General features: G+C 46.0%; 1 protein-coding gene across 1 annotated transcript; it reads left to right on the top strand.

The window, feature by feature from the left end:
* The first annotated feature begins 82 nt into the window (after positions 1–82).
* ell (elongation factor RNA polymerase II) lies at positions 83–25,470 on the top strand. Its single transcript, XM_030783764.1, has 12 exons — positions 83–234; positions 9,086–9,130; positions 14,912–15,033; positions 16,424–16,587; positions 18,577–18,827; positions 19,242–19,366; positions 21,985–22,075; positions 22,992–23,613; positions 24,022–24,088; positions 24,355–24,526; positions 25,095–25,139; positions 25,274–25,470. Exons 1-12 carry the CDS (start codon positions 100–102, stop codon positions 25,388–25,390), a joined length of 1,956 nt encoding a protein of 651 aa, XP_030639624.1. The 5' UTR covers positions 83–99; the 3' UTR covers positions 25,391–25,470.
* The last annotated feature ends 2,317 nt before the right edge of the window (positions 25,471–27,787 follow it).

The raw sequence follows: 27,787 nt of genomic DNA, 5'->3' as shown, positions 1-27,787 counted from the left end.
ACGTACTTCACGTCTTATGAATATTCAGTAAAGAACGCAGGGGAGTTTTGTTGCGTTTACGACAGGCTGCGTGAGCGTGGTGGTGGAAATGGTAGCAAGATGGCGGCGTTGAAGGAGGAGCAGTGTTACGGACTGTCCTGTGGAAGAGTGAGCAATGGCAGCAATATCTCTGTCTTTCACGTTAAACTCACTGACAGTGCTTTGAGAGCATTTGAAGATTACCAGAGCAGTAAGGTAAGTCGGTGTCTCCAGTCCGTATGAGATGTAATTTGTTACGTACCGTCAAGTATTTTTAAAGAGAGGAATTTCTGTTATCCGTCACGGCTAGCTGTGTTAGCGTAGCCAGAAAGCAGTCTGCCCGTCTGTTAATTTCCAACTTCACTATTTGTCCTCAAATCAATGACAGAGTTTTTCAATTAACGGATGATGTTAAGGGTTACAGAAAGTTTTTCCGTCACTTGGTGTACACATGAAAATAGACGTGAATTTGCATAACTTAAAACACTAAAAACGCGTATCAAGTGGTAAAACAGTGGGGAAAGGGCTGGCTTAAAATGGGCAGTATGTGAGCATCAGAAAGGCAATAGGGCAAAAAGTAAGTTTTCAGTGGAAGGTGCACCCTAGAAAATAAGCCATTCTAAATAAATACAGCAGTGAAACAGCCAGTGACATAAGTGTTAAAATAGACATTCACTTGTTCGCAGATGGTTACACAGCTGAAAGCTGTCTAGTTAGCTATCCTGAGCTACCTAGCCTAGTTAAGTTAACCTAACTTGTTTGCTAACGTAACATGGCCAGCTAGCCAACTAACTAACTTGTGACATACCATCATGTTTGAGTGACTGCCAGTTGAATGTGCAGCATATGTCTGTTAAATTGCCGTTCGGTAGCTTTTTACTTTGCTAAATGCCTGATGCGCTTACCAGTTTCTGGGAAGCCAACAGTTTTAGCTCGACAGCTTTTTAAACTAACCTAGCTATACTAGCTTAAGTCAGTAAAGTTGGTGCTTGTTATCATTGATATAATATCTCTCAGCTTAAGCCGACCAGAAGAGTCGGGTTTACTAGAACCTGTCTTAACAATAGTTTGTTTACCAGCTATCTGTAGACCATTTTTGATCACCAGCGTGGAGGAGTTAGCTCTGCATTTTCAAGTAAAAAGTCTGGTGTCAGGGTTTTAAATATCAGATTACATTCGCTGGAAAACTACCTGGCCGGTTCACTGATAAGCTTGCTAAGCTATCTAGCTGGCTCAGTGGTTTTCCGTTTACACTGAAGTTAGAGCTAAAACATGGCAACCAGGATGTGAATCGCGAATTATATAATCATTTATATGTTTTCTCGCTCATTAAGCGCCCTCAATAAAGTAAGATTTGAGCTTGACGGTTAACATTCACACTTTTGTCACAATTGACAGCGCGTGGGTGGCTGAGTGCCTTGACTGTGCAAGTTAGCCTATCTTATTTTTAGCTTGCTGGTCTCAGACCATGAATGATCAACCTATATTTGACGTTAACCAAATTGAGTTTTACGTATTGCGTTCTCGTTTGATACAAACCTTTTAGGTAACGTTATGCGTGTAAATATGTATGAATGAACGTGGGTTATATCGTAGCGTACATATAAATTAATTGGTTAACTTTTGTTAACCTGCTTTAGCTAGAGGAAATGGCTGATAAATTAGCATAACGTTAGCCAGTAAGGGAAGAATAAACAGGCCAAAATACTTTGTTTGACAGAGGAGGAAAACACAGAGATGTGCCAGACGGGTTAAATTAAACTCAGACATACAGATCTCAAGAGTTTCAACACGTACTCTCCTTTTTTTTTTACTCTTTAAAAACGATAAGGCATGTTGAACCTTGTGACAGTCCGGTTGGACTATGACATGTGAGAGCCTTTTGAGAAATCAGCGAATTTCCGTTTTTTCCTTATGAGACGACGGTGCCAATTCATAGCCAACCACCACGACTGCTGGGACTGGCCCTGCTCGTGACTCACTTTTACGAAGGTCTTGCATGTTGCTCAGAGTACAAAACACAGTATATACAAAGGATTTAACGGGGACCATTAAAGCCTGTTCATTTCTCCCCCAGTGGGGTTGGTTCAAAGATATACGTATCTGTATGTACACACCTGGAATAGATTTTTAAATTAACAAAAATCTGTAAATTATAACTGTGTGCCACGGTCTTGCACATTAAGACTGTGTGCCAGCATGTACACTGTGCCCAATCAGCTACATTTATTCAGTTTTTAATGGCATGTATCTAGTGTGACAAAATGGTACACTAAAGCACTAAAAATCATATAAATATATATATGTATATATACACACATACATACGTGTGTGTGTGTGTGTGTGTACCTGAAGAACTTTTCACATGTGTTGATAACGTGTAACATTCGAACTGTTAAGAACTGCTGTTGTAAAAGCTCAAGTCGGTATGTGATCAGGAGCTTTCATTTGTTGCTCCTGAGTGGGTGTGTCCACCTACACCTGGTTAGAATGAGTCCTGGTCCTCATCAGGAAGTGGGCTGGAAGGTCCGGCCACAGTGTGTGTGTGTGTCTTTACTTCACCCACTCCTCTCTCGAAATAACTCCCCACTCGTTTTAGTCGCAGGTGTAGACAGGGGTCCCAGACTCCTTCCTGTCTCTCTTTTCCCTCAGTGGCCCCCACCAACAGGCACCGGTATCACATGATGTTTTCATGGAAATTGGAAAATGGCCATGAGAAATTGACATCTGTCCCGTCATGCCTGCCTCGAGTCAGCTGAAAATGCCAAACACTGCACATTTAGCCACTGTGTTCTCAGACAGTTCACGAGAGTTTTTCTCTCTCTCTCTCTATCTCCCTCTCCCTCTCCCTCTCTCTCTCTCTCTCTCTCTCTCTCTCTCTCTCTCTCTCTCTCTCTCTCTGTCCCTCTCCCTCTCCCTCTCTGTCTCACTCTGTGGCCTTGCCCAGAGCTTGGCACTGATTTCAGAGGATATAGACATTGCGCAGCCTCATGGTTGCTTAATCATGACCTGTTTTTTTTTGTTTTTTTTTTTTGTCTACTTCATGGCATTTGTCTCTGAGCTGTGTGATTCTGTGCTGAGTATCTTATTTTGGACCAGAGAAGACCAGTCAGTTGGTATGAACAATTTTACGGCTTAGACCGTTTCAATTTTCACTGAAGACAAAGTTCGCTTTGTTTTTAGGTCAACAATATAGATGATTTTTTTTTTTTTTAAGGCAACAGATGATTGACATCTCAATGATAAAATTCCTTGGAAAACAATGACGTAGCATTCCGTCTTTGATTCATCTGGAGTGGGTACTGAGGGTTGAGAGTGAGGGTGAAAGGTTAGCTCATGACATCATCACCCTGTTCTCCTCAGTGTCATGCTAGTCGAATGTCTGAGCAATGGCCGAGACTTCCTCAACCAGTTTGTGTTGAGGCCAGCTGTTTAACAAAATCAGCATCGAGGAACAGATGTTCTCATCAGTATATAGTTTGTTCTGATTCATTTATGCATCTCTTGCATAGAGAAACTATAGGTTTCAGGTCCCTTTCTCCAGATCCCCCTCTCACGTGTTGCCCAAATACAGTGCGCAAGTGTGTGACTAATAACCTCTTTAATACCGACATGAAAACAGAAATGTGTGTGGATCAATTAAGGGTACAAGGCAGAAGTCTGGTTCAGCCAAGTTAACGTAGTTTGTTCAGACTCTAGCTGAAAAGGTTTCTTCTTGTATATGCGATTTGGACCCATGCCCAGAAAAAACGTCACACACTGCTCCGCTTTGACCTTCTCACTCTTAAAAAAAAAAACTGCTTAAGGGGTTGGTTTGGGTTCGTCGCAAGTTCACGTGGATGCGAGTGTGGTTTTAGGGAGAGAGAGCTTTAGTTACTTGGCCGGATATAGAGTTCATAGGGAAAGATCAGATATCAACAAGTTTGTTCTGCTTAGGAATCTTCTCTACCCTCTGGGCATTTTAAACCCAGGAGCCCCATTCAGCTCTTCTCTTTTAATGTTGCGTACAGTAAAATGTAAGGGAACTGACACACAGACACCTATTTATGTTTGTAAATATTTACACACACAGCCCAAATCGTTGTGGTGTGTCTGTCTGGTCCTGTTACTCATTGTTCTTCAGGGTCTTCCACTTTAACTTTGTGGCTGTACGCTATTGTCAGAAAAAATTGTCTTTTCATTGGCTGCCCTCTTTCTGAAGCTGTTTTATGGCAGAGAAGAAAGCCAGACGAAAAAAAAAAAAAATCTCTCAATACATTTTCCGGCAATTCCCTCCCGATTAAGTAAAGAAGTTCAGGAAAGGAAACAGGACGTAATACAATTGTGTTTACTTCGTTTACAGCAAGCAAAGAGCAGCATTTGTTTATTTACGTATCCACACGTAAGATAAGGTAAATGTTAACGGGACTGTAATGTTTAGGTTTCACAAAGAGGAACTTGGCCTCGATGTCTCACAAAATAGGAACCAGTCTTTGGTCAAGTCCCTGTAAATCTTTCTCAACACTGCTTTTATCAAATACGTGTGTGTGTGTGTTTTTAATCACCTGTACAATTAATGTTGATTTTCAAATGATTTATCTGCTGTCGATTTTTAATGGAAGCTAGTTTATGGCTTGTTGTTGTTGTTGTTGTTTTGTGACTGCCAATCACCAGTTGCCATCATCACAAATGACTCGTAGAAGTGGGGGGGGGGAGAGAGAATATGAGAAGTCCTTTGTGACACTGACAAAGTTGTGGCAGTGCGGCGGCAGAAATGATGTCCTGGTTATTCCTGGATTGTGTGCAGGCGGTGTGAGTTTTTATGTGACATTCCCGTCGGCCAAGCGCAGGACTCGGGCAAGAACTGCGTGTTCGTCGGACATGTGGAAAAGAACTTAAAAGAGGCCTGCGCTGAAAGTATTGAGTCATTAGCATCGAGGCTGTCATTTCCTGATGCGTGTCCCTCAACGTCAGAGCAGTACTGCACATCCAAAGTGTGTGTGTGTGTGTGTGTGTCCATCCATGCATGTGTGCTTGCTTCCTCTCCCAGGTTTTCCTTGTTGACATTTTGAGCATATGTACCCTGTGTTAACAGATGACTGCGTGTGTGTCAGCTCAATTGACAGCGGTAAGAGAGCACTTGGAAATACTTTATAGGAATCGTTGGCTTAGTCTACGCTTCGATACATCTTCCTTTTTTTTTTTTTTTAATTCTGTTCGATTCTGTGCCTATCAGATCCCCTGTGTTTTACTGGAAAGGGGGGGGGGAGCAGTGTGCTATGTACAATCAATACAATCCTTCATTCTAAACCATCAACACACAAAGCAAGCCTGTTTGTTTTGTCCAGCCTCTAGATGTCTTCATGACGTTCATATATCTCTCCGTTCGGTCACAGCCAACACTGACAAGTCCTTCCCGCAAACAAATGACATCGCTCTCTCTCTCTTCAAGCGCAGAACAACATGTTCAAGCCAAACCGCCGCGTTTTCACGGCTCGTGCGGTTTTAATAAGGAAGTGACAGAGCAGTATCTGTCAGACAGGTCTTCTCTGTGTCTGACGTCATCACCGTCGTTCATGTCCCCCCACCCCTCACCCCACACACACGTCCACCGACCCCTGGCTTCACACACGGCCCGGCCTGGCCGGCGTGCCACGGATATATTTACGGAATGCTGATGCCAGGTTTTTGGTTGTTTTTTTTTTGGAAAAGAGGGACCGGTTGACCGGTAGCCGTGCCAGCCGAGCCTTCCAAAATGTCATGCCGTCTCACTGGGCAGTCTTTACCCGCTACTCCGCCAGCATGCGCCTCCGGGGGACAGGTCTAGCCGTGGTGAGACGCCGCGCGAGGTTGGGTTTTTTTTTTTTTTTTTTTTAAAAAAAACCCACAAAAAGCTGTGTATCCTAGACATACAAAAACATTGGAGAAAGCCCACATAGTGGAATTACTGTAGTAATTTGGGTATTTTCTCTCTGACGCTTTCTTCGCTCTTGAAGGCTGACTAAATTCCCCCCCCCCCCTCCCTGTTTTTTGTTTTTTTTTTTACTTTGGTTGTGCTCCGTTCATTTTCTCTCTCTCTGTTGTGGCTTTGTTGTGTGATTCTAGATTCACTAAATGATGACAGGTTAACGTTCTGTGAAACACCTACTGAACGCCCCCCCCCCCCCCCCCCCCCCCAGTTTAAAACCTGTTTCACCGTTCAAAGATGTTTCATGCAACTTGTGAGCTCAAACTCAAATCTTAACAACCTTTTCTCTATTGGACATTTAGCGAGAGACTTTTCTCCCGGCCTTTGCCCGTCCTGTTAATTTACTCTCAGCCTCCTCACCCTTTTCTTTTTTTTTTTTTTTTTTTCCTTTTTAAATGTTTTTCATATGCGTCTTCCGATCCTCCGTCTGTCTACGTGAGCTCAGTGGTACGGACACCCTGTGTCTGTGTGTGTCGCTGAGCCGTGGTCAGGAGCCACACGCTCTGTCCGTAAGGTTAAAGCTGTGGAACGTTCTAGGCTCCGGGCCCAGAGAATAGTGACATGTCAGCAGCTGGCCATTCAAACCGACCGTGGTGAGCGTGGTTCTCCGTTCCGGGGGCTTTTGGGTTGGGACACAGACAGGCTAAATTTGATGCTCTTGCTCTCTCTCTCTCTCTCTCTCTCTCTCTCTCTCTCTCTCTCTCGCTTCATTTTTGTGTGTGTGTGTGTGTGTGTGTGTGTGTACTGCTGGGATCTGTGCTGTTGTAACCCTGTTAGCCCAGGTCTGATGATCTCTTCCACCACAGAATACATCAAATACTAAAAACTGCATTGGACGTGACTAGAAATAAATAATATTTTTTTTTTTTTTTTTTTACGTTTCTGGATGCGCATTTCCCCCCAGGTGCCGTTTTGAGGCATTCCTCAGATGTTAAGCTTTGTATGGAGGATGATTTGAATAAAATGGTAAGAGTCTGTAAGGCGGTGAAGGGGAGATGTGGACGGACTAGTAAGAGAGGTCGCTCAGTAAAACGTTGGCGCTTTTTGTTTTTTTTGTTTTTTTTTTCCGTTTTCTCCGTCCTCGTTTCGACTTTGGACTTTATGTTTGCTTGTGTGGGTAATATGCTGTGATTGGGGTATGATGTACAGCTAGGCAATATGATGACTCTGTGATGGGCCCACACTAGCAGATGGGAACAACAAGAAAAAAAAAAAAAGATTTATTCATAAACCCAGTGTGAGTCAAGAGTTGAGTGGAACTGAAACGTCAGACTCACTCGCTCCCTTTCAAAAAGATGGGAGCAAGTGTTGCAAGATGGTAGGATTTTTTTTTTCCCCCCTTAATGTATCGTATGTCATAACTTTCGCTTTCTTTTTTTTTTTTTTTTTAAGCACTGAAACATGTGAAATATGGTTTTCCAGTGTGATCCACCTGCTGCTTCTCTCTGTCTCCTGCAGTTGGATGATTATGGGGTGGCGGAGAGAAACAGCGGAGAAAAGAGATCATATCAGATACCACACCTTCTCATAATGACTTGTTTCCACTCTCTAGACATTTAATAAGATCGATGTATACAAAACGTAATGTTTTCTCTTCCCTTCAGGCTAGCGATTTCCAAGAAAATCTCTTTTCCCCGTCGGGACTTTCTCTGAGAAACCGACTGCTAAAAAGAGGCGGCCCTCACAGACGACGGGTTTCACAATGACGACCTTTAATGTCGATGTAACAGACGTGTCGCTTATATTTCCTTAAATATCTCACACTAATCTAGCGATGCTGATATCTGCTACCACGTTTCATGTCGCCGGGCACACATCTCTGGTTTGGTGATTGTGTCGTGTTCCTTGGAGACCTCTTCGTCGAAGCGTAGAGACGCAGTGTGGCCGAACCTTCGAAATTTCTCAGATGTTCAGAATGCGGTTTATTGTTTCACTTTTCCCTGAGTCAGCTGAGAACCAAAGCCACAGACCTAGATTTGTCTGCACTCAAGTTTCTTTTTTCTTTTTTTTTTTTTTTTTCAGCTATCAACTTGCAACTTTTCAAAGTTTGCAGCTTGATTTCTTTTTTTGTGTGTGTGCGTGCGTGTGTGTGTGTGTGTGTGCGCGTGCGTGTGTTTGTTCCTCCCTGGTTACTCTGATTTGTCTGCTGGTGTTTTCTTTGGTTGATCATACAGTTTACTCAGAAAATAAACCAGTTGTCCTCGGGCGACTCCTAAACACGCTTTTTTGACCTGACACGTTCCCTTCTTTGTTTGTTCTGTTTGTTTTGGTCCCCGCTAATAGTTGCGCGGTGGGAACTGAGGTTGACAGGCTCGCGTGGCTGTTAATATTCCCTCCGCTCCGGAACGGGCACGGCTGATTCCCGTCTGCTTGGGCAGGTTAAGAGGCAGAAGTCAGGACTGGACTGTGTTTTGGCAGCTGGTCGCGCATGTCAGAAGAAACCAAAGATAAAGCGTATGCGTGACTTCAGCGTTTCACTTCGCTTGACGTCCGGTAATTTAATAAACAGGTCAAACAGTGAGTCATCTCCGAGAGCGGTTACCAAGGCCAGATCGAACCTGGACAGTCGTGTTGGTGGGGTTTTTTTTTTTTTTTTTTTTTTTGGGGGACTAAGCGTAACCTTTTTATCGATCCAGAGCAGCCCAAATATCCCCACCCATACATGTTTACTGAACAATTCGAAGCGTTCTCCACGGCTTTGCGCCGGGTTACCGTCTAGTTCGATGAATTTTACAAAGAGAATAGAAAGGAGAGGGGGAGGGATGAATTCACAGCGGAAACCTGAGTATGCATCAGTGGATTGTCTGTAAGTTAGTTATTGTTCCAGTACAGAAATTTTAATGACGTTAATGAAATTTCGCCCTGTGAACGGTGGCTTTGGGAAGTATTGACTTGACATTTGTGAGCAGTGACTAGAATATTACTCATATTCATCCTATTTTATTTTATTTCATTTATTTATTTATTTTTTTTGCCGAGCAGTAATTCTCTTTCCATAGCTCCTGGGTCAGCTGCACTTTGTAGACTCTAGTGAAATCTAATAGCGTGATCACTCCATCTTTTAATGTGCTTTCTGTGTACCCTCTGATTAACCCTGTTTCTTCCTCTTCCACCTTTCAGGGCCTTTCTGCAGAGCCACTAATCCGATTCACTGGAAACCAAGGGGTAAGAGCACTTTCTTTCTCTCTCTCTCTCTCTCTCTCTCTCTCTCTCTCTCTCTCTCTCCCCCCCTCATTTTATTTGACATGCTAATCTCCACAGTCATGGTTGAGTTTTGTACCATCATGTTGCTTTATTAATTATGAGCGAGGTTTCAGCATCTGTTTAATCTTTGCTTTGCGTTCGTTGGCGAGAGTCGGCTCCAGAGCTCTGGGTACTGATCGTCTGTTATTTCCCCATTCAGACAGAGCTGAGACACATTAAAGCAATTTTGAGCTGTCGACGCCTGAATATAGAGGAAGCAGAGTGACAACACCTCAGCATATTCTTGTAATGGGAGGGGGGGGGGGAACCCCTCTGGATATGCTTTGATACTTGTTTACGGGGAAATTAGTTTCAGGGTTAGTGTGTGTGTGTGTGTGTGTGTGTGTGTGTGTGTGCTTGTGTTTCCTGCTGCTGCTGCTGCTTTGGTTGGTTAAAAACTCATTTGCCACAGAGGCGGCCAGCAAAAACACAGTGTCATGGGGTTTTTTTCTTTTTCTTTTTCCCTTTTTAAATGTTTTTTTTTTTTTAATCTAAGCGAGAGATGCGAGACTGTCTGTTTTGGTGCACCGGTCCCGAGGCTCTGCTGCGGCATGTCCTCCTCCTCCTCTTCCTCCTCCTCCTCCTCCTCTCTCGGGCACAGAACCAATGAGGACCCGATGGTCCGTGTGTTCAGGTGATTTAGCTCAGGTGGCGTCAGTCTCCTGACCCCTGGAGCCACAGTAAAACAGCCTTTTCCCCCTGGGCCGCCGTCATCAGCGTTAAGATAGTCCAGACCTTTAGTGGCTGTATATTTTGTCAAACGCACACGGAGACTAAACATTTATGCTTTGTATCCTCCGCTGGCTCGGGTTCACCGTTTGTTTTGAATATATTTTATGTGCAAGAATGAGGTTTGGCCGCCTGCAGGTACGTCAATGAGCGTGTCATTCCTGTTTGGCCAGTAATCCAAAGACAAATGTGTCTGATTTTAGGAATAGCATATTCAGATTGGGAGATCTTTTGCCTCCCGGAGTAGCAACATTATAAGAAAACGGAGCTCCTTTTTCTCCTGATTTAGGAGGAGAAAAGTGGACAAAACAGGGAACTGGTTTAGTACTTTTTCCGCGACTCAGACAGTCCTGCGTGCATCTGAAACATGTTTGAATGTCAACTCAAAGCATCGATTTCAAAATTTGAATAGAGAAGCTTCTGGTGGTTGTGGACTGTAGAGGAAACGGAGGTATTTCATCAGCGCTGAAGCGTTGGGGTTATCAGTCTTGCTTGCGTCTGACTCATCTTCCTCTGCCGCTTGCGCAGCGGGGACAGGAATTGCATGCTCATCCTTTTGATGACTCCCTGTTGCGTCAGGTGATAACATTTTTCCCCAAACCAATCAAAGAGTTTGGGTAAACAGTTCAATGACCGAGATCCCAGGATCCGATTGTTAAATGTGGGGCCCTGGCAACGAGAAATACAGACGCCAGAATTTGATGGAATGTCATTATAATGCCAGTAACAGTAATAATAGCAATAACAGAGGCCCCGCTGAGACCACAGTTTATTATAAATATTGTTTGTTGTTGGTTGTTGTAATTAGCTTAGTAGTCGTCATCGCATAGTTAACCTAAGGATACTGTCCTGTCCTTCATCGAACTCCAGACGTGAAAGTGTGTGGGGGTTTTTTTTTGTTTTTTTTTTTTTTTAGAGACCTTTTCAGCTCCATGCTTGAGCTGTGACCTCACCGCATACAGGGCATGGACTGTGTCAGAGGAAGGTATAAGTCCACGGCGCACGTGGTCTTTCCAAACTAGACGAAATAAAAGAAATCCCTCACGCACCGTGCAGCAGCTCCCCCAGGACTCACCCTCCATCAGTTAACGTGAAGCGGAGGGGTAGGGCGGTGGATTTTGGGGGGGGTGGCGGTTCTCGTAGAGAGAGACGATGGTCTCCCCTGCTTGGCCGCCTGTCTCCCTTTTCTTCAGCTGTTTGGTTAATTTGTGCCGAGTGGAAAGGAGCAGGGGAGACGGCCGCGCATTGTCGGGTCTGGAGTACCTTCAAGCCCTGAAAAGACGCTTTGTTTTCAGGACACCATGCGCACGCACACACACACACACACACACGCACGCAGAGCGGAGAGGAGCGTCAACAGCACAGAGAGAGAAGCCTGCCAATGGTTTTTTTTTTTTTTTCTCTTCTCTTCTTTTTTCTTTTTTTCTTTTTCTTTGAGTAGGCGCTCGTCAGTCTCACTCCATGCCCTTTCACTGCGCAGAAAAAAAAAGTGCGAGGTTGTAGACGCGATTTTTGGAATTTCAAACGTCTGATTGCATCGGCCCGTCAGCCTACTCCCAAGATAATCAGTGATGTGTTCGCACTGAGCTAGGCCTGGCAGCCTTGCATTCAAACTCCACAAAGATCTATCGATTCAGCTTCAGATCTCAGTGAATAAACTACAGCAGGTAGCTTCAGAGCACTGTCTGTAGGCAAGTCGATCGGTGCATTATTATTGTTGTTATAATAATGATATCATAATAATTATGTTATTATATTGTGTGGGGTAATACGGCTGAGGGCAGTTTAATACACATACAGAGTGTATTGTCCTCAGGCTCAGTGGTTCATGTGTTGTTTGGAAAAGTTTGTTCTGTTTGTTTTCTTTTAGCTTCCTTGTTTTGTTTTGTTTTTTGTTTTTTTTATAAAGCTTCCAGGGCAAAATTGGCAGGCTCCTCAAAGCCACTCTGTACTCATTTGATGACATAACAGGACACGTGGCTGCGTCATCTAGATGGCGCTGATTGATTTATTGATTGATAGACAGGGCAGCGTCTTGTGGCGGATATTCATATTTGGTGATTTTTGAAAGATGTGTCCAGGGCGTTCTGACGTCTTCTTAAAGCAGAATGTAGAATTACATTTTCAAAAAGCGTCAAAAAGAGTTTTTGCTCATGTCTTAAAGATGTGACGTTCTGTATTTCCTGCCTGTGTATCTACATAGACAGTAGTTGGCTGTAGTTATGCTGATGTTGTTGTTTTGTGATTTAAATACGCATTGATCACAACACTCTGGGACAGAATCAGAGATTTGAATGTTTAGTAAGCTCTAGAAGGACCAAGATTTCTTAAGTTGGCATGCCTTCATAAGGAGGAAGGATTTCTTTTTGAAAGAACTCTAATGGAGAGGACATCAGAACTAAGTCGGTTTTTCTTGACAGACAAACAGTGACTTGACTCATGAACTTTGACCTTGCGGTCTTGGGATAACACCAGTTTGTTCTGCTGTTGGTCACTGTATTGGTTTGGGGATAATTCCTCAGCATGGCGAGGGTGATAAAATGTTCTGATTTGATCAAGCGGTGAAGACAGGGAGACATTTAGAATAGCTGCAGACATTAAACCTGAGTGAATGGCTGCAGACATTAAACCTGAGTGAATAGCATGCACCTGGACCAAGCCAAGACCCATGCATTTATAGAGCTCTATATATGCCATCTCCAGTGGAATACAGTAGGACACACAGACATGTCTCACTCTGTCTCCTCTCTCTCTGTCTAATGCTTTTCACTTGTGTGTATAGGCTCTGTCATTCTGAGGTTTTTATACACAGAGGTGTGTTGTGCCTGTGGGTTTATGACACGCTGCTTCCTTCAAGACTGTTTCCTCTAAACTGTGTGCGTGCATGTATGCGTGTATGCGTGTATGTGTGTGTGTGTGTGTGTGTGTGTGTGTGTGTGTGAAAGATACTGAGAGATCAGTTCTGCAGATTCCAGAAAGTGGAGACATCAGCTGTTTGTCTCTCAGAGGAATTTTCAGAATGAGGAAGCAGACTCAAAGCACATTTAATGAGAAGTGAGAGGAACTGTCCTTTCCTTTGGCTGTTGAAATTTAGGTTTTTTTTTTTTTGTTGTTGTTATTATTACTACTATCGTTCATTTATTTTCCGGAGCATATGTCAGTTTTATTCCTAAAAGAACTGTTGGGCGATTGGCTGCTGCTCTGTCCTATGCTGAAGTGTGAAAAAGAAGTGTGAGCTCACAGAGAGCGTGTGCGAGGTGCAGGGCGAGTTCCCGGCCCCCGGGACGGCTGGAACACTGTGTTTATTTATAGTTGGCCACCTGCAGGCCACACACGTGTGAGGAGCTTGGGTAAATAGAGCCAGGGACTGTGAGCACGTCAGCACCACTCGGTGAAAAGCCGCCACTCGATGATTCAAGGCTACCACAGAGAGCCACCATTTAAGACCAGAGTTCAGAGTCCCCCCCCCCCCCCCGCAGGGGGAGAAAGTAGAACGAAGACGACCATGACATCACAGTGGCATTCTAGAACCTTTTGAGGTCAACTCAGCCGGTGGGGAAGAATAGAATTTAGGAGCCCGTGACGTCATCACGCAATTGTTGAAACATCACGCGGGATTCGAAAGAATGTTCGGTTCCAACCGATTCAGGACGAGACTTTTTGAACTCTCAGATCCAGGAGCGTAAAAATGGCGGGGGAGGGGGGGGGGGGGGGGTAACGTGATGTCACAGAGGAAGCATTGGAAACTCATGCGAGAGCCAGTAGAATGTTCTGGCTCTTTTTGAATCCATTCTAGCTTTGGCTCAAAGCATTGTAGTGTGTTTATTATGCTCCTTGGCTCCCAGAACAGTAGTTGGCCTACTCCTTTTGGAACGTCAAAAATTTCCTCTCCCGCTATATACACTCTTAGACCGCGCTAGCTTCTTTCCGCGTAGAAAGCTCGTCCAGTCTTATGCAAGGCAAATGAGTTCACATCTGAGATCTCTCTCTTTTTTTTTTTTTTTAAGAATTTGCATTTTTGGTATACCCGGAGATTAGTAGATTTCCATACAATAACTCCAACCTGTACAGTGCTCTCTTTCTCACTCGACTGTTTTTCAAAGCGTTGTCTCCAAGAGGATTACTGGATGCTATTGTTGCACAGTGTGGAAAAAGCTGGAAGCTAGCTAACTCACAAGTCCGTAAATATTGAAACCCATTCTGTCTTGTTCCTACTTGTTAAAGACACTCTCTTTTTCTTTTCTTTTTTTTTTTTTGTTTGTTTTTTGGAGGGGGGGGGTGCCGTTCCTGCTCCTGTGTCTTACAGCCCATTAAACCGTTAGCTTGGTTGTCTTGTCAAAGGACTGTTCCTTTCTGTACTCCATAGAGCCTCTGTCTAGCAGCTGCTTCTGCTGCAGTGATAAGGGTTATTAAGGCTTTAATGAGCAGACGAAGGATTTTTTTTTTTAAAATTTGCTTGTTCTCATGTCTGCCTCTGAAACACCTGTAAGGTTCTTTGGGGATTAGGGTGTGGGCTGGTCGGTATGCTAAGACTGCCGGGAGATTATGGAGCTCTCTGGAGACTATGCATACCAGCCTTGTTGTTGGTTGTAGGGTCCCCCCCCCCCCCCCCTTTTTTTTTTTTTTTTTTTTTTTTTTTTCCTCCCCCACACTGCTTTGTTAGTGAGAGTCAAAATGAAAGCATTGACCGAAGCAGTTGACCCCAAAAGTGGTGTGAATTAACTGGGTCTTTTCACTAATGTTGCGCTCGACTGATGGAGGTAGTCTGCTTGGATCAGTATGTTAACCAGTGCACTGAGGTACACAGCAAGAGTGTGAGACTGGGGCCTGTTTAAATGAGTCTCTCTCTCTCTCTCTCTCTCTCTGTCTCTCTCTCTCTCTGTCTCTCTGTCTCTCTCTGTCTCTGGCTCTCTCTGTCTCTCTCTCTGGCTCTCTCTCTTTTACTTCCCCCCTCCCCTGTCTGTCTGTCAACAGAAAATCTCAATACCACGGTCAGAAAATGCCAGTGAGGTGCGGACGTTTACTTTCTACTTGTCCAACGTGGGCAGAGATAACCCCCAGGGAAGCTTTGACTGCATTCAGCAGTATATTACCAGGTGAGTGAGTGCACAGGCGCCAGCTCAACACACACACACACACACACACACACACATACAAATTCAGTTGTCTTTGTTTGTTTCGGCAGAGTGATGTTCTGCTCGTGGTGATGTTGAAAAGTTGTCAGATGATGATGGGGATGGGGTGGAGGTCTCGTTTTGATTTGAAAATGCCCAGAGTGACATTTCCACAGTCTGACCGGACTGCGCTCACGTAACCCAAACGTATGAAATGAGATTTCAGATAAGACATTTTACAAGAACAGGCGACTACCGCATCATGCAATTGCAAAATTGACAACTGTAATATGTTTGCATCTTTGAAATGTTCTTCCCCCTCATTTAACAAAAAAAAAAACCCCAAACAAAATCATTGTAATATTTGATCATGTCCATTGTGGTAATAAGAATGCCATCTGGTCTTCTGTCCTGTGTTTTGGCTCCAATTTGAAAGCAAGTGTTTTATAAAATAATAAATCGAATTAGGACAGATGAACAGTTTGAAAAAAGCCGGGGGTGGGGGGGGGGGATTAGGTCATCCTCGCCGGGATCGTCCGCGTTTTCATCTGCCCGGAAGAAGACGGAGGGTCAACCGGAGTTCAGCTCTCCTTTCTCCCATACTCCCCGTTTCAACTCGGAGACAAGCGCCAAACGAACGGGATCTCCCCGAGCTGTTTAATCTGCCGCCAGATCTTTATGAAAGCGTGGCCACATCAAAGTTGTTCTAAGACGAGCGCGAATAAAGCAATGTGTAGGCGGTTTTTTTTTTTTGTTGTTTTTTTTTTTTTCTATTTCTCTTTTATCCTGTACTTTTCTACTTCCAAGTCCACCGGTCCTTATGGGACTTTATTTTTGTTGTTGTTGTTGTTGTTGTTGTTGTCTTTGTCCAACAAAGCTCTCATATGACTCGGAGAAGGATCTGCTGAAGACCCGAGAAGGCAAATTAAACGTTTTAACTGCGCTGTCTCAGTGGCTCAGAAATTCCCCATACTTTACAATTACAGGTTTTTAAGCACATGTGTGTGTGTGTGTGTGTATATATGCACAGCCGTCATTGTCTGAATCAGTATGCCTAGTTTACACATTCAGGTGAAAACAGACTCTAATTCTAATTCACAATCCATCTGTTTTCACTTCAGCATCTTAAGCTTTAGTGTCCTCCATGTTAGTGTTCTCCGCTTCGTTCGATGTTTGTCTTCTCTCCTCTTCCTTTGGTCGATCCGTTCGTATCAGTCCTTTTCTGGAGAACGACCTACTCTGCGTTCCCAGGAGCGGTTTGTCCATTTTAATCGGGCTCTCTGTTCCCACTCGCTCACTCACTCACTCACTCACTCACTCTCTCTCTCCCCCTCTCCCTCTCTCCCCCCTGTCCTGGCGCTGGGTCTCTCAGTGACGGCAGCGTCCAGCTGGACTGCCTGGGCAGTATTCAGGACAAGATCACGGTGTGTGCCACGGATGACTCGTACCAGAAGGCGCGTCAGAGCATGGCACAGGTGGAGGAGGAGACGCGCAGCCGAGGGGCCATCGTCATCAAACCCGGCGGCAGATACGTGGGTAAGACCCACTCTCCTCTCTGTGTGAAAGCTGTTTCTCTACGTAGTGCTGTGGTGTCCTCTCCCCAGACAAACACACACACACACACACACACACACACACGCGCATACATACATACATATATATATAAAATACACACACCCACGCACATAAACACACCCACACACTCACTCACAGACAGAAACACATGCACTGTCACTCAAATACAGAAACAGCAAAATGCACACATACAGAGAAGCGTGTGCATGCACACACCTACACTCTCCCACACACACACACACACACACACACACACAAACGCAAACACACAACACAGAAAAACACACACATAAAGACAAAACACGCGCACACTCAAACACACACAAACACAAAGCAAAGCTACACTTGAAGGCTTATTTTGGGTTCGATTTCAGCGCGTAGCTAGGTTTCAACAGTCGTTACCACAACGATCCTATAGCTTTCCCTGGCTGAGATGCACCGTCTCTAAAGGCCCCACTGAACCCGGTAGTCACTTAATTTGAGGTGAGTGATGACGGGCAGCTCACTGACACGTGTGAAGACAATCACTGCTTTTCATAGACCTTTTCACACTAAGAGGTGCTTGGCAGCATTGAATGATGTAATGTACTTGGCGGGAGAGCTCTTTGTAACACGCTACTCGCAACTCAAACTGACAGTTGACTGTGTCTGACCACCAACAGACGGACGAGCAAGTAAAAAGGGACCGCGACTTCGGTCGATCCGTTACCCGAAGGGGTAACACGGTGGCTTGTCTCCCTTCAGACCTGTGGCCTACAAAAAAAAAAAAAAATCCCCAACCAGAACCAGAGTCCTTGCCAGATCTAGGGTAAAAAAAAAAGAAAAGAAAAGAAAAAGTGTTCTTCTTTTAAACCAAGTCTTGTTTAACCTGAAACCTGCTCAGTAGTGACAACACATCTGCCATGATTTCAGCAGGTAGAGTTCGGTCAGTTCTGTGGCGTCGCCCCCTGTCTGTCGGCCCTCGGGGGCCCGAGCCACAGGCACGAACCGAAACTCGCGAAAATCGTCACGGGGACGCCGTGTCTCTGTTCTATATCTGTGCCGTGACTCCGATCAAGCCAAAACCTCCTCCTCGCTCCTTTTTTTTTTTTTCCCCCCACTCTTTCTGCTTTAATCCCACCATTCCAGCATTTCTGACCATCCCACGCCATCCCTCTATGTCTGTAACGTGGATCAAATTGCTGTGAAATGCCATTGAGTGAGCTTGTACGGAGTACACATAATTGCAGTCTTGTGGATGGTTGCGTCCGGACCATGTGACACGGGCGGGGGCTGGGAGAGAGAGAGAGTGAGTGTAGTAACCGTTCTCTGTGACAGTCGGTTTTTTTTTTTTTTTTTTTTTTTTTTTTTTATGACTTTTGAAATCATGAATTAGCAATGAAGCAGCTGAACGGAAGCTCAATTCCATCTCCGACTCTTCGTGAAAACCTCGCACGCAATCTGATCAACATCACTGCTGTGGTTTGTCTCCCTCCACCCTACAAAATCCCTCATTTTCAGCCTATTTTAAGTGCGTTACACCCTATTTCGGTGAATAAAGGCAGCTGAAAGCTTTCATGACCTCTAGAGAGGCTGTCGGTTAAACTTCGCCTGCGTTCCCCCCCCCCCCCCCCCCCTCCCTAATCTGTGTGTTTACAGAGTTCTGTCCTGTAATGTTATTGGTTGTGAGACTCCTCCATACACAGACTCTGTAGCAGGAAGTTTCTGCTGCTGGCTTTTTGGAGTTAGAGCAACAAACAAGAGAGCCTACAGGAAGAGTCTGTCACAGTGTCCCTACATGCCACCTCTGCCATTTCTTATACTTTGGTTTTATGGAAACCACCCCCCGGTGATTTCAGTTCCTTGTTTATACTGCATGTCATACAAAACTGAATATAAACTTTCTCCGTTGTTGTTTTTTTTTTTTTTGTTTGTTTTGTTTTGTTTTGTTTTTTCCCCTTCCATCTGTAGGTAAACGGGTCCAGATCCGGAAACCGGTGACGGGCCTTACCGACGTGGCCCCGTCCCGGCGGACGTCTCGACCCGCCATCGTCTCGGGCAGCATGAAGAAGAGCGCGGCCGGGCCTCCGCGCCCCCTGAGGGAACGCCTGGTCCACCTTCTGGCCCTCAAGCCTTACCGCAAACCTGAGCTCCTGCTCAGGCTGCAGAAAGACGGCCTCTCGCCCCAGGACAAAGACGCTCTGGACAGCCTCCTGCAACAGGTTAGACCCACCCCCCCCCCCCCCACCCCCCGGGGACCCGGCCCACAAAGAGCAACAGTATGACAAGGAATAGAATACAAGGCTCAGTGTTCTGGAAAGGTTTGACCACTGCTAGGCCTGTGTTGATGCGCTTTACAGCTCGGGTAGAGGCGCAATTCTGTGCCAACGTTTTCTCAGCGGCCAGCCCGACGCTTTGCCTATTCTGGGCGCGTCTAGACTTGAGGCAAACACATTTGGCCACGGCAAAGGCCCGGCCAATTAAGTCGGTGTGTTTCTTTAATGGTCTGTAGCAGATTTGTGTGTTTTTTTAAATGAGTAACTACTGTACTCAGCAGCTCGGTCAAGTCAGTAAACCTGGGGGAGATGTGCATAATCTGTAATGTTTTTGTTTTTGTTTTGTTCCTGCGACTGTAGGTGGCTAACCTAAACACGAAAGACAGCACCTTCACATTGAAGGACTGTTTATATAAGGAAGTACAGAAAGACTGGCCAAGCTACACTATCATGGATCAGCAGATTCTGAAGAGAATTCTTGTCCGGTGAGTACCAGGCGGATGACGGCTTCCAGTTTCCCCCCCCTGAAGTCTGAATCACCAAGCGCACTTCTCACTTGCCAAAGTTTGGAGGGGGTTGGGGGTGGGATTTGTCTGTCCCGTGCCGCCCTGAAACAATTAAAAGCCAGACGCTGCGTGCCGCGCACTTATTAGCTACTGTTGTTCTGGATACGTGGGTCTTTTTGATTTCGCTCAACTTAGGGTCATCCTCTCCTCTGTTGTCGGCTCTTTGTTTTTTGCGGACCCCCCTGCCCCCCACCTCCCCCACCCCCCCTCCTTTGCTGTACACTGTTACAACTATTTGGCTGTTCTCCCCGCGAACCGTTTGGAAAACTCAAGAGTTCTCACGAAGAGCTTTCCTCTGGCTAAAATTAGAGCCGTTTCCACGCAACCCTGTGAATAAACGAAATGTTGTGTCTGTCTTCACACACTACCAAACAAAAAACAAAACAAAAAAAACCCATGTCTCTGAAACCAGCCTCCCCGTGTATGAAGTAAGGGCTGAAATGTCAGGACGTTGTTGTTGTTATGTCCAGTGAGCAGTGGGTTGAGTCCGGAGCGCTAGGCAGAGCTCTGAACTCTTGCTTGCTTTGCCAGCTGACTTTGTGTCTGCTGGACTCTTAACAGCAGGGCGATCAGGCAAGACCAGCGCTGAACGATGATTGGAAGGTTAGTGATGCAACCCTATGCCAGCACATGCTGGTCCATGTGTGTGGGTGGCGTAGGTCCAAGGTCCAGCTCTGCCTGGCTCTCTGTCCCCCTCCGGCCACACACACATACATAGACGCACTCTCACACACTCTCTCTCTCTCTCTCTCTCTGTCTCTCTCTTTCTGTCTCTCTCTCTCTCTCTCTCTCTCTCTCTCTGCAGCCTACCCTTTCCTCAGTTTTCTCTCCTTGGGGTGGGGCCTCAGGCCTTGGTACTTTCACTTGCTGCACTACTGCCACCTACTGCCTGCCAGCAGTAACAGTTGTTCAACTCCATTCCTCTCTCTCTCTCCCTCCCTCTCTCTCTCTCTATCCATCTGTCTATCTCTCTATCTTGCAGTTTACAGTGAGCAGCACGCCAGATATTAGACAACATCGTTGTCTTCCAGTCTAAGCCTGTACAAACATGTTACTCTAAATGTTTTTTTTGGGGTTTTTTCCTTTGAAAATTAAAAATTTAAACAAAAAAAAAAACACATGCGTCCTTAAGCGAACCGCACACGGATCCGCCCTCGTGCATGAGACCCACCAGTCGAGGAGCGTGTCCAAGGGGGAAACAAAAAGACCGAATCGGAGAGGAGGGAAAAAAACAAAGACAATAATGAAGAGCTGGAGAGACAGTCGCTCGCCGTCGCCGACGCGGCTTTGCCAAATGTTCCCCGCAGCTTTTAGCCCCCGTCCTCGGGCAGCCTTTACTAAAGGAAAACACAACACGTTTTCGCTGTAAGAACCATCCACACAAACGTTTCCACTACAGATAGACGCTTATACGCTTGTGGCTGAGCACACTGTGTCGAAACAACATCCGCTCATGGCAAACACTACCTGTTTTTAAAAACAGGTCAGCATTCATACGCACTTCCTTTTTTTTTTTTTATTTGGGGGGGGGGGTGTTAACCCACTGTGACTTCACTGCATTGTATTTTAGAGAACAGCGATAACTCGACGTCAGGGATGGCCATGTCGATATAGTCGCGGATAGACTTTCCATCCTCGCCCAGAATACGACGACTCAGCTGTTAAACGCAGCCCAGTTCATCTGTGGCCCGGCCCTTTTAAACATAGAACGTGTCGTTTTCCGTCGCGCGTCGCGTTTTACGTGACGTAGCCTGGGTCTGTAATTAATGCCGTGTCTTGTTTAATCGGAGATGAATGGATTTCCTCTCTGGCGCAAACAATAAGAAGAAAGGGTAAGCTAGCGTAAAGCATGATCAGGATGAGTCTTTTATCCCCCGTGATGGTTTAGATGTCAGAGTCTCGGAGAGTGGACAGGCGCCGCGGTCAGTTCAGGGTCCACCATCGTTTCCCCTCGTCGTCGCCCCAGGGCTCGGAGTCAAGTGACACACACACACACACACTCTGACTCTGCTCTCCTGTCCCTCCAGCCTTTAGTTTTTCGTGTGTTAAACGGTTGGCATCAGACCTCTCGTGGGGTTATCGCTCTTGGACTTTGGATCATTCCGTGTCGACATCGCAGCCTATCGTCGCCGTCGTGTACTCAGCCAGGAACACCGTCTCAGCTGGCTTCAGCCTAAAAACGCATAACGTTTGTCAAACAAATTGACGGAATTCTACCTCGGGCCAGACAAATGCCAAGTAAAACATTTTCGGTTGGTTCTCATAAGCGCAGTGATTACTTAAGCGTTTATTGGAAATGCTGTGCATAGCGTGCGAATGACCTTCCTCTGGACGCCGATATTCTAAACCTGTGCCAACCTTATGGATGGCATATATGTATCTGTCTGCTATAGTACTGTTTCCATCTCCCCAGTGGCCCTAATACCTATCTGAAAATATTACACCAATTTCTGCAGTTCCTCTGATCCTAACTAGAATCGGTACAGAATTTCATTTGACGTTTACACGTGTTTACATGTGCCTTGTTTCTTCTGCAGGAAACTGTGTAAGTCCCAGAGCAGTACACCAGCGGCAGTGGACAGCCCAGTCAGCTCCCCCAAAGAGCAGGCCAACAGCCCCCCGTCACAGGTCAGGCTCTCTCTCTTTCTGTCTCTCTCTCTGTTGTACACTCTCTCTCTGTCTGTCTGTCTCTCTTTCTCTCTCTGTGTGTGTCTCTCCCTCTTGCTCTCGTTCCTGTCTGACCAAATGGACCGTTAGAGACTGAGCTGGGGCCTGGGGCGGAGACGCCTGTCAGACGGGGCAGGCTAGCACCTCTCACCCATCATTTTTAGGACGTTGGCATCAGAATGAGACTAAACGATTTCCTCTTCTGTTCAGTCATTTTTCTCTGTCTGCCTCTTATCTCTCCTCTCTTCTTCATGTGCCGACTTTCTCTCGCTCACTCTTTCAGCGCTTCTTTCTCTCTCTCTCTCTCTCTCTCTCTCTCTCTCTCTCTCTCTCTCTCTCTCTCTCTGTCGGTGTTTATCATCGTTAACGTAAGGGTTTGGCCGTCGGTTACGCCGTAAGCTTTTGCCCTCATCTCGACGCGGACCAGCACGCGTCCTCGATGAGAGTGCCCGTGAATTGAAAAAAACTGCGAATTGCGAACTGTGCATTTCAGTTTGGAGTGTGCGCGTGCAGAAAAGTCATGGCCGTGGTATTGTTATGGAACTGTGTCACTCATGCGTTCGTATGGTTTGTCTGTGTGGTCCAATCCAAGGTCATCAGTGTTGAAGGTAACATAATATAACCAAAGGAGTCATTGCTGAGAAATCTATTTTTCCCTCCCAGTCTGCTTCCAATACTCAATCGGTCTTACAAGTCTGATGCCTTGACCCTGACTAATATAGTCTGTTTCTCAGGGCTGTTTTTAAGCTGTTTCTCTTCTTCTCTGCTAAGTCTCATCGCTGTTCCTGCTGTCCTCTGATGAAACCCTTTTATGTGAGTTGCTGTCTCGTAGGCTTGGTGTTTTTTTGTAAAAGCTTGCCTCATCGATATCTTACAGAAACGACCTGCGGCTGACTTCATCGACCCTTTGGTTAATAAGAAGCCCAGAATATCGCATCTCGTCAGCAAGGGCGTGGCCACGGGCCCCGTCAACGGCAAGCTGAGCTCCTCCAACGGGAAGGAAAGTTCCGGAACCTCGGTGTCGACGTCGGCTAGCGCGGCGATCGGGAGCGACAGCGCGGCGTCCGGCTCTCAGCTCCCGCTGCTGGACATCCCGCGACCCTGCGACCCCCTCTCAGACGTGAGCAACGACTCAAGCCACAACGGCCGTGACCTGGAGGGGCAGGAAGCCGCCGTCGCCGAGAGACTGGGCCACGCCTCCTCCCTCTCCGGAGCTCCAACGATCTCCGCTTCCGGTACCGCGCCCTCACCCCCGAGCCACCCGGGTCTGGACGGCCCGCAGGGCGCGAGCGCCTCCCCTCTGCCCCACGGCAAGTCCAAGAAAAAATCCAAGAAGCACAAGGTCAAAGTGAAGTCAAAAGAGAGAGATCGGGAGAGGGAGAGGGAGGTGAAGAGGGAGAGGAGGGGAGGGGAGGAGCGCGACTCGGAGCAGAGGAAAGCCTGCGAGATAACGTCGAGTCCGGAGCTCGGAGCCAGCAGCATTCCCCAAAAGAGCACAGGTAACACACACACACACACCACACACACACACACCACACACACACACACACACACACACACACAACACACACACAGACAGAGCTCAGTCTCATGTGCTTGGTCAGGCCTGTTCCATCTGCATACAACCCCTCCCTTACAAGACTTCATTTAAAGCACAGAGATGAGTTGTTACGATCAGTTACACAACATCTGGAAATTTCTAGCCGCTGACTCTGGCTCTTATCCACACGACCTCATTTTGACAAGATGTGAACGCTTTCTCGACCAGACTGCACGTGACTCCACGATGACGTCAGTGACGATGGTCTCTCTTTCCCTCCCTCCCTCTCTCTGACTGACGCTGTATCTCAGACTGGGGGATGGAGCGTTTTGTCCTTGAGAAACTAACTAACTGTCTTTTCTTTCAGATCTGAATGGAGTGAGCAACAGCTCCGGCGTTCCTGCGTCCTCACCAGAGACTGCTGATTATTTATTGTAAGATCCAGACACACACAGTCTTACGCATGTGCTTCTCAAACACAGGAGATAGTGTACGTCAGTGGGATAGCGTGTGATGCATCAGCACTGGAAGGATTTAGTGTTCTTGCCCTTGCTCGATTAGTTCTGGTTATACGTTGTGTAATGACGTACACATAAAACTATAAGGTTTTCCTGTTAAAGACAGCATGACATCAATTTGATTTGAGCTTTTTTTTTTTTCTCTTTTTTCTTCTCTGTTTGCTGTGGATGTGTGTGAATAGAAAGTACACAATGATCTGCACCCCGGAGCAGCGCCAGAGCTACAAGAACGACTTTAATGCGGAGTACAGTGAATACAGGGGCCTGCACGCGCGGATAGAGGGAATCACTCGCCAGTTCACTGTGCTAGACACTGAGCTTAAACAGCTCCAGCAAGGCACGGACAAGTACAAGGTAACATCGTTCAGCGTCCCCCGTCCCGTCCTGTCCTGTCCTGTCCTGTCCTGTCCTGTCCTGTCCTGTCCCGTCCTGTCCCGTCCTGTCCCGTCCTGTCCCGTCCTGTCCCTTCCTGTCCTGTCCCGTCCTGTCCCGTCCTGTCCCGTCCTGTCCCGTCCTGTCCCGTCCTGTCCCTTCCTGTCCTGTCCCGTCCTGTCCCGTCCTGTCCCGTCCTGTCCCGTCCTGTCCCGTCCCGTCCTGTCCCGTCCCGTCCTGTCCCGTCCTGTCCTGTCCCGTCCCGTCCCGTCCCGTCCCGTCCCGTCCTGTCCCGTCCCGTCCTGTCCCGTCCCGTCCCGTCCCGTCCTGTCCCGTCCTGTCCCGTCCTGTCCTGTCCTGTCCCGTCCTGTCCTGTCCCGTCCTGTCCCGTCCCGTCCCGTCCCTTCCCGTCCCGTCCCTTCATCTCTCCTTTCATCTGTTGTGGCGTTTCGACCAGTCGTTATCATTTGTGTTTGTCGTCTTCTGATTGTGAGGTCAGTAAAGCGAATGAAGACGTAGCTGCTATAACCTGTATTTCATCTCCCCACAGACAATCCACAATCAGATACTTGAAGAGTATCGTAAAATTAAAAAGGTAAGGCTTTTCACCCCCTCCCCCCCAGCACACACACACACACACACACACACACACACTCCATGTCTATAGCAAAAACACTTACGTTTTTGTTTTTTTGTTTTTTTGTTTTCCCTCTTCTCCTCTCCTCACAGACTAATCCAAACTATAGCCAAGACAGGAACCGCTGTGAGTACCTGCACAACAAACTGGCACACATCAAGAAGCTGATAGCGGAGTACGATCAGCAGCAACTTCAAAACTGGCACTAGTATATTTATGTCCTTTCCCTTTTTCTCCACTGGAAACCAGACTGCGAAAAAGAGAAATCCTGGATTTTGCTTTTTGGGTTTTTTTTTTTTGTTGTTGGTTTTTTTTTTTTTTTTTTTCTCTCTTCCCCAACCCCCCCCCCCCCGGCCTCCCTTCTTGCTCTATAAAGTCCTAGTGCCTAGTGCCTAAAGTGTTGCCTGCCACAAGGGGGCGCTCTAAAGCAAGGACAAGAGCAGGCCCCAATACGATCTCTCTGTCTTTTTTGGTTTTTGTTTCTGTTGGAAAATGTGACTTTGGTATAAAATTTGACCTGGGCCCTCAGTGTAGCGACACTGGGTATAATTTAAAAAAAAAAAAAAAAAGAAAAAGAGAAGGAAAAAAAATGGTGCGGAGAGGGGGGGAGAGGGGAGGCGTCTTCCCAAAACTCACTCACCCCCCCCACCCCACCCCACCCTCGCTCATCTCTCGCCAGCCCTCTTACAACGCGCACGGATCTCTGAGAATATGGAGACAAACAACGTTTTTGTTTTTTTGTTTTTGTTTACCACCTGTTTGTGCTGCCTCTCCTTGCTTGTAAGCTGGGCTTTGGTGACTCTGGATTGGGTTTGATAAAGTAGATCCTTACATTGCTTATAGTTTGTTTAAAGAAAATAGGTCTAAAGAATTTAAGTGGATATCATTTTTTTTTCTCTCTCTCTCTCTCTCTCTTCTCTCATGTATGAAAATGGAGCGTTTCTTACAATGAACTCTTTATTTTATTTTGTGCTCTATATTAATTTATTCCTTCATTTTTTTTTCCTTTTTTTGAAGTTCTCTCTAGGGATTTTCAGTTCTGTTGTAATTATACACTCCTCCTCACGAGGCCTGCACAGCTGCATCTCTTGATCACTATACATACTTATTATTATTATTATTATTATTATTACTTCATCAACACCTCTTCAGTATCAGTCAGTATTTTTATTTAAGTTCTGCCTTTGAACTTCAGAATGTCCACATGTTCCAGTTGGTTTTCCCCACCCAGCCTAGAGAGTGAGAGAAAGAGAAATGGAGAGAGCAGTTTTTTTTTCCCCAGAACAGACGGATGTGCGGAGCCGTGAAAACCGAGGACGGAATCCTCCCGAAATCTCTTTTTTTTTTGCAGTTTGTTCTAGCGGTTAAGTCGAATCAAGACGAGCTGGTGTGCTCAAAAGGGTGTCTTTGACAGTATTAAGCTAAACGGAGCATTGAGATCAGTGTCTTCAGTTGATTTGGATGACGCTACGGTAAAGAATAGGGTTTTTTTTTTTTCTGTTCTTTTCTTAAGTTTCCAGTGGCTTGGATTTCCATACGCAGGTTCACTAATTCAGTATTGCTGTCTTTGTTTTCTCAGCTCGAACATTAAAGCATCGTGGAATCAGTGTTGTGATTTTTTTTTTTTTTTTTTTTTTTCTTTTGGTTTTTTTTTTGCTTCGACTAAATGTTCTCCCCGTCTCTTTAAAACACCCAGGTTGGAGTCATTTGGTTTGTATTTCATGGTGCAAAAAGTGTAAAAATGGGGAAAAAAAAACAACATTCAGGGAACTGAAGTGAATTAACACAGCATGGCCAGAGAGCTCTGGCTTTTCCTGCAAAAAGTTTTGGGACTTATCTTGACTTTTGTCGCCAACAACCAGCTACTGTTATCTCTCTCTCTCTCTCTCTCTCTCTCTCTCTCTCTCTCTCTCTCTCTCTCTCTCTCTCTCTCTCTCTCTCTCTCTCTCTCTCTCTCTCTCTCTCTCTCTCTCTCTCTCCCTGCCTCTTGTCTGCCCGCCCCCCCCCCCACCTTAAAAATTTCAATGGGCGACTGTTATTACACATCGAGGGATCAGTGTTCTTCAATCTTCTTCCGACGGGAGCGGTTTACCTCGGTCATACATCTGTTAAGAAGATGTGTCCCAAGTCCTTTAACGTGTTCTTTTTAAAGGCCCAGAATGAGGAGTCGAAAACTTCAGCATCTGGTCAAGGGAGATCTGAAAGCGAACAGGGGGAGAAAAAAAAAACTAAAACAGATACTGTTCCGTCAACTCTGGGTGACGCATCCAGTTGTCTCTTTGCTGCTGACCTCTCTTAAGTCGATATTAAAATTCAGCACTTTGTTCTGTCTCTTTTGCTGGTATTCTTACCTGAACCCCCACCCCCACCCGCCACGGACACCTTCGCCTTGTCCGTCTCTTTCAGCGCATGCTTTGTGAATGCGTTCTCTCCCTCGCTCTCTTTTTTTTTTTTTCTCTCTCCTTTTCATTTCTTTTTTTTCTTTTCTTTTTTTCCCAAGAGGGGAAGAAAAGAAAAAAAAAAAGAAAGACAAGTGTTTGTTTGCATCTCAGTGTCATACCGCTGATTAAAGGCGTTCAAATCCAAACAAAAGCCCGATCAGATAT

The sequence above is a fragment of the Chanos chanos genome, chromosome 9 (assembly GCF_902362185.1).
Source record: "Chanos chanos chromosome 9, fChaCha1.1, whole genome shotgun sequence".
Classification (NCBI taxonomy): Eukaryota; Metazoa; Chordata; class Actinopteri; order Gonorynchiformes; family Chanidae; genus Chanos; species Chanos chanos.
The sequence above is the reverse complement of the archived record's forward strand: the minus strand, read 5'-3'. Positions and strand labels throughout refer to the sequence as shown.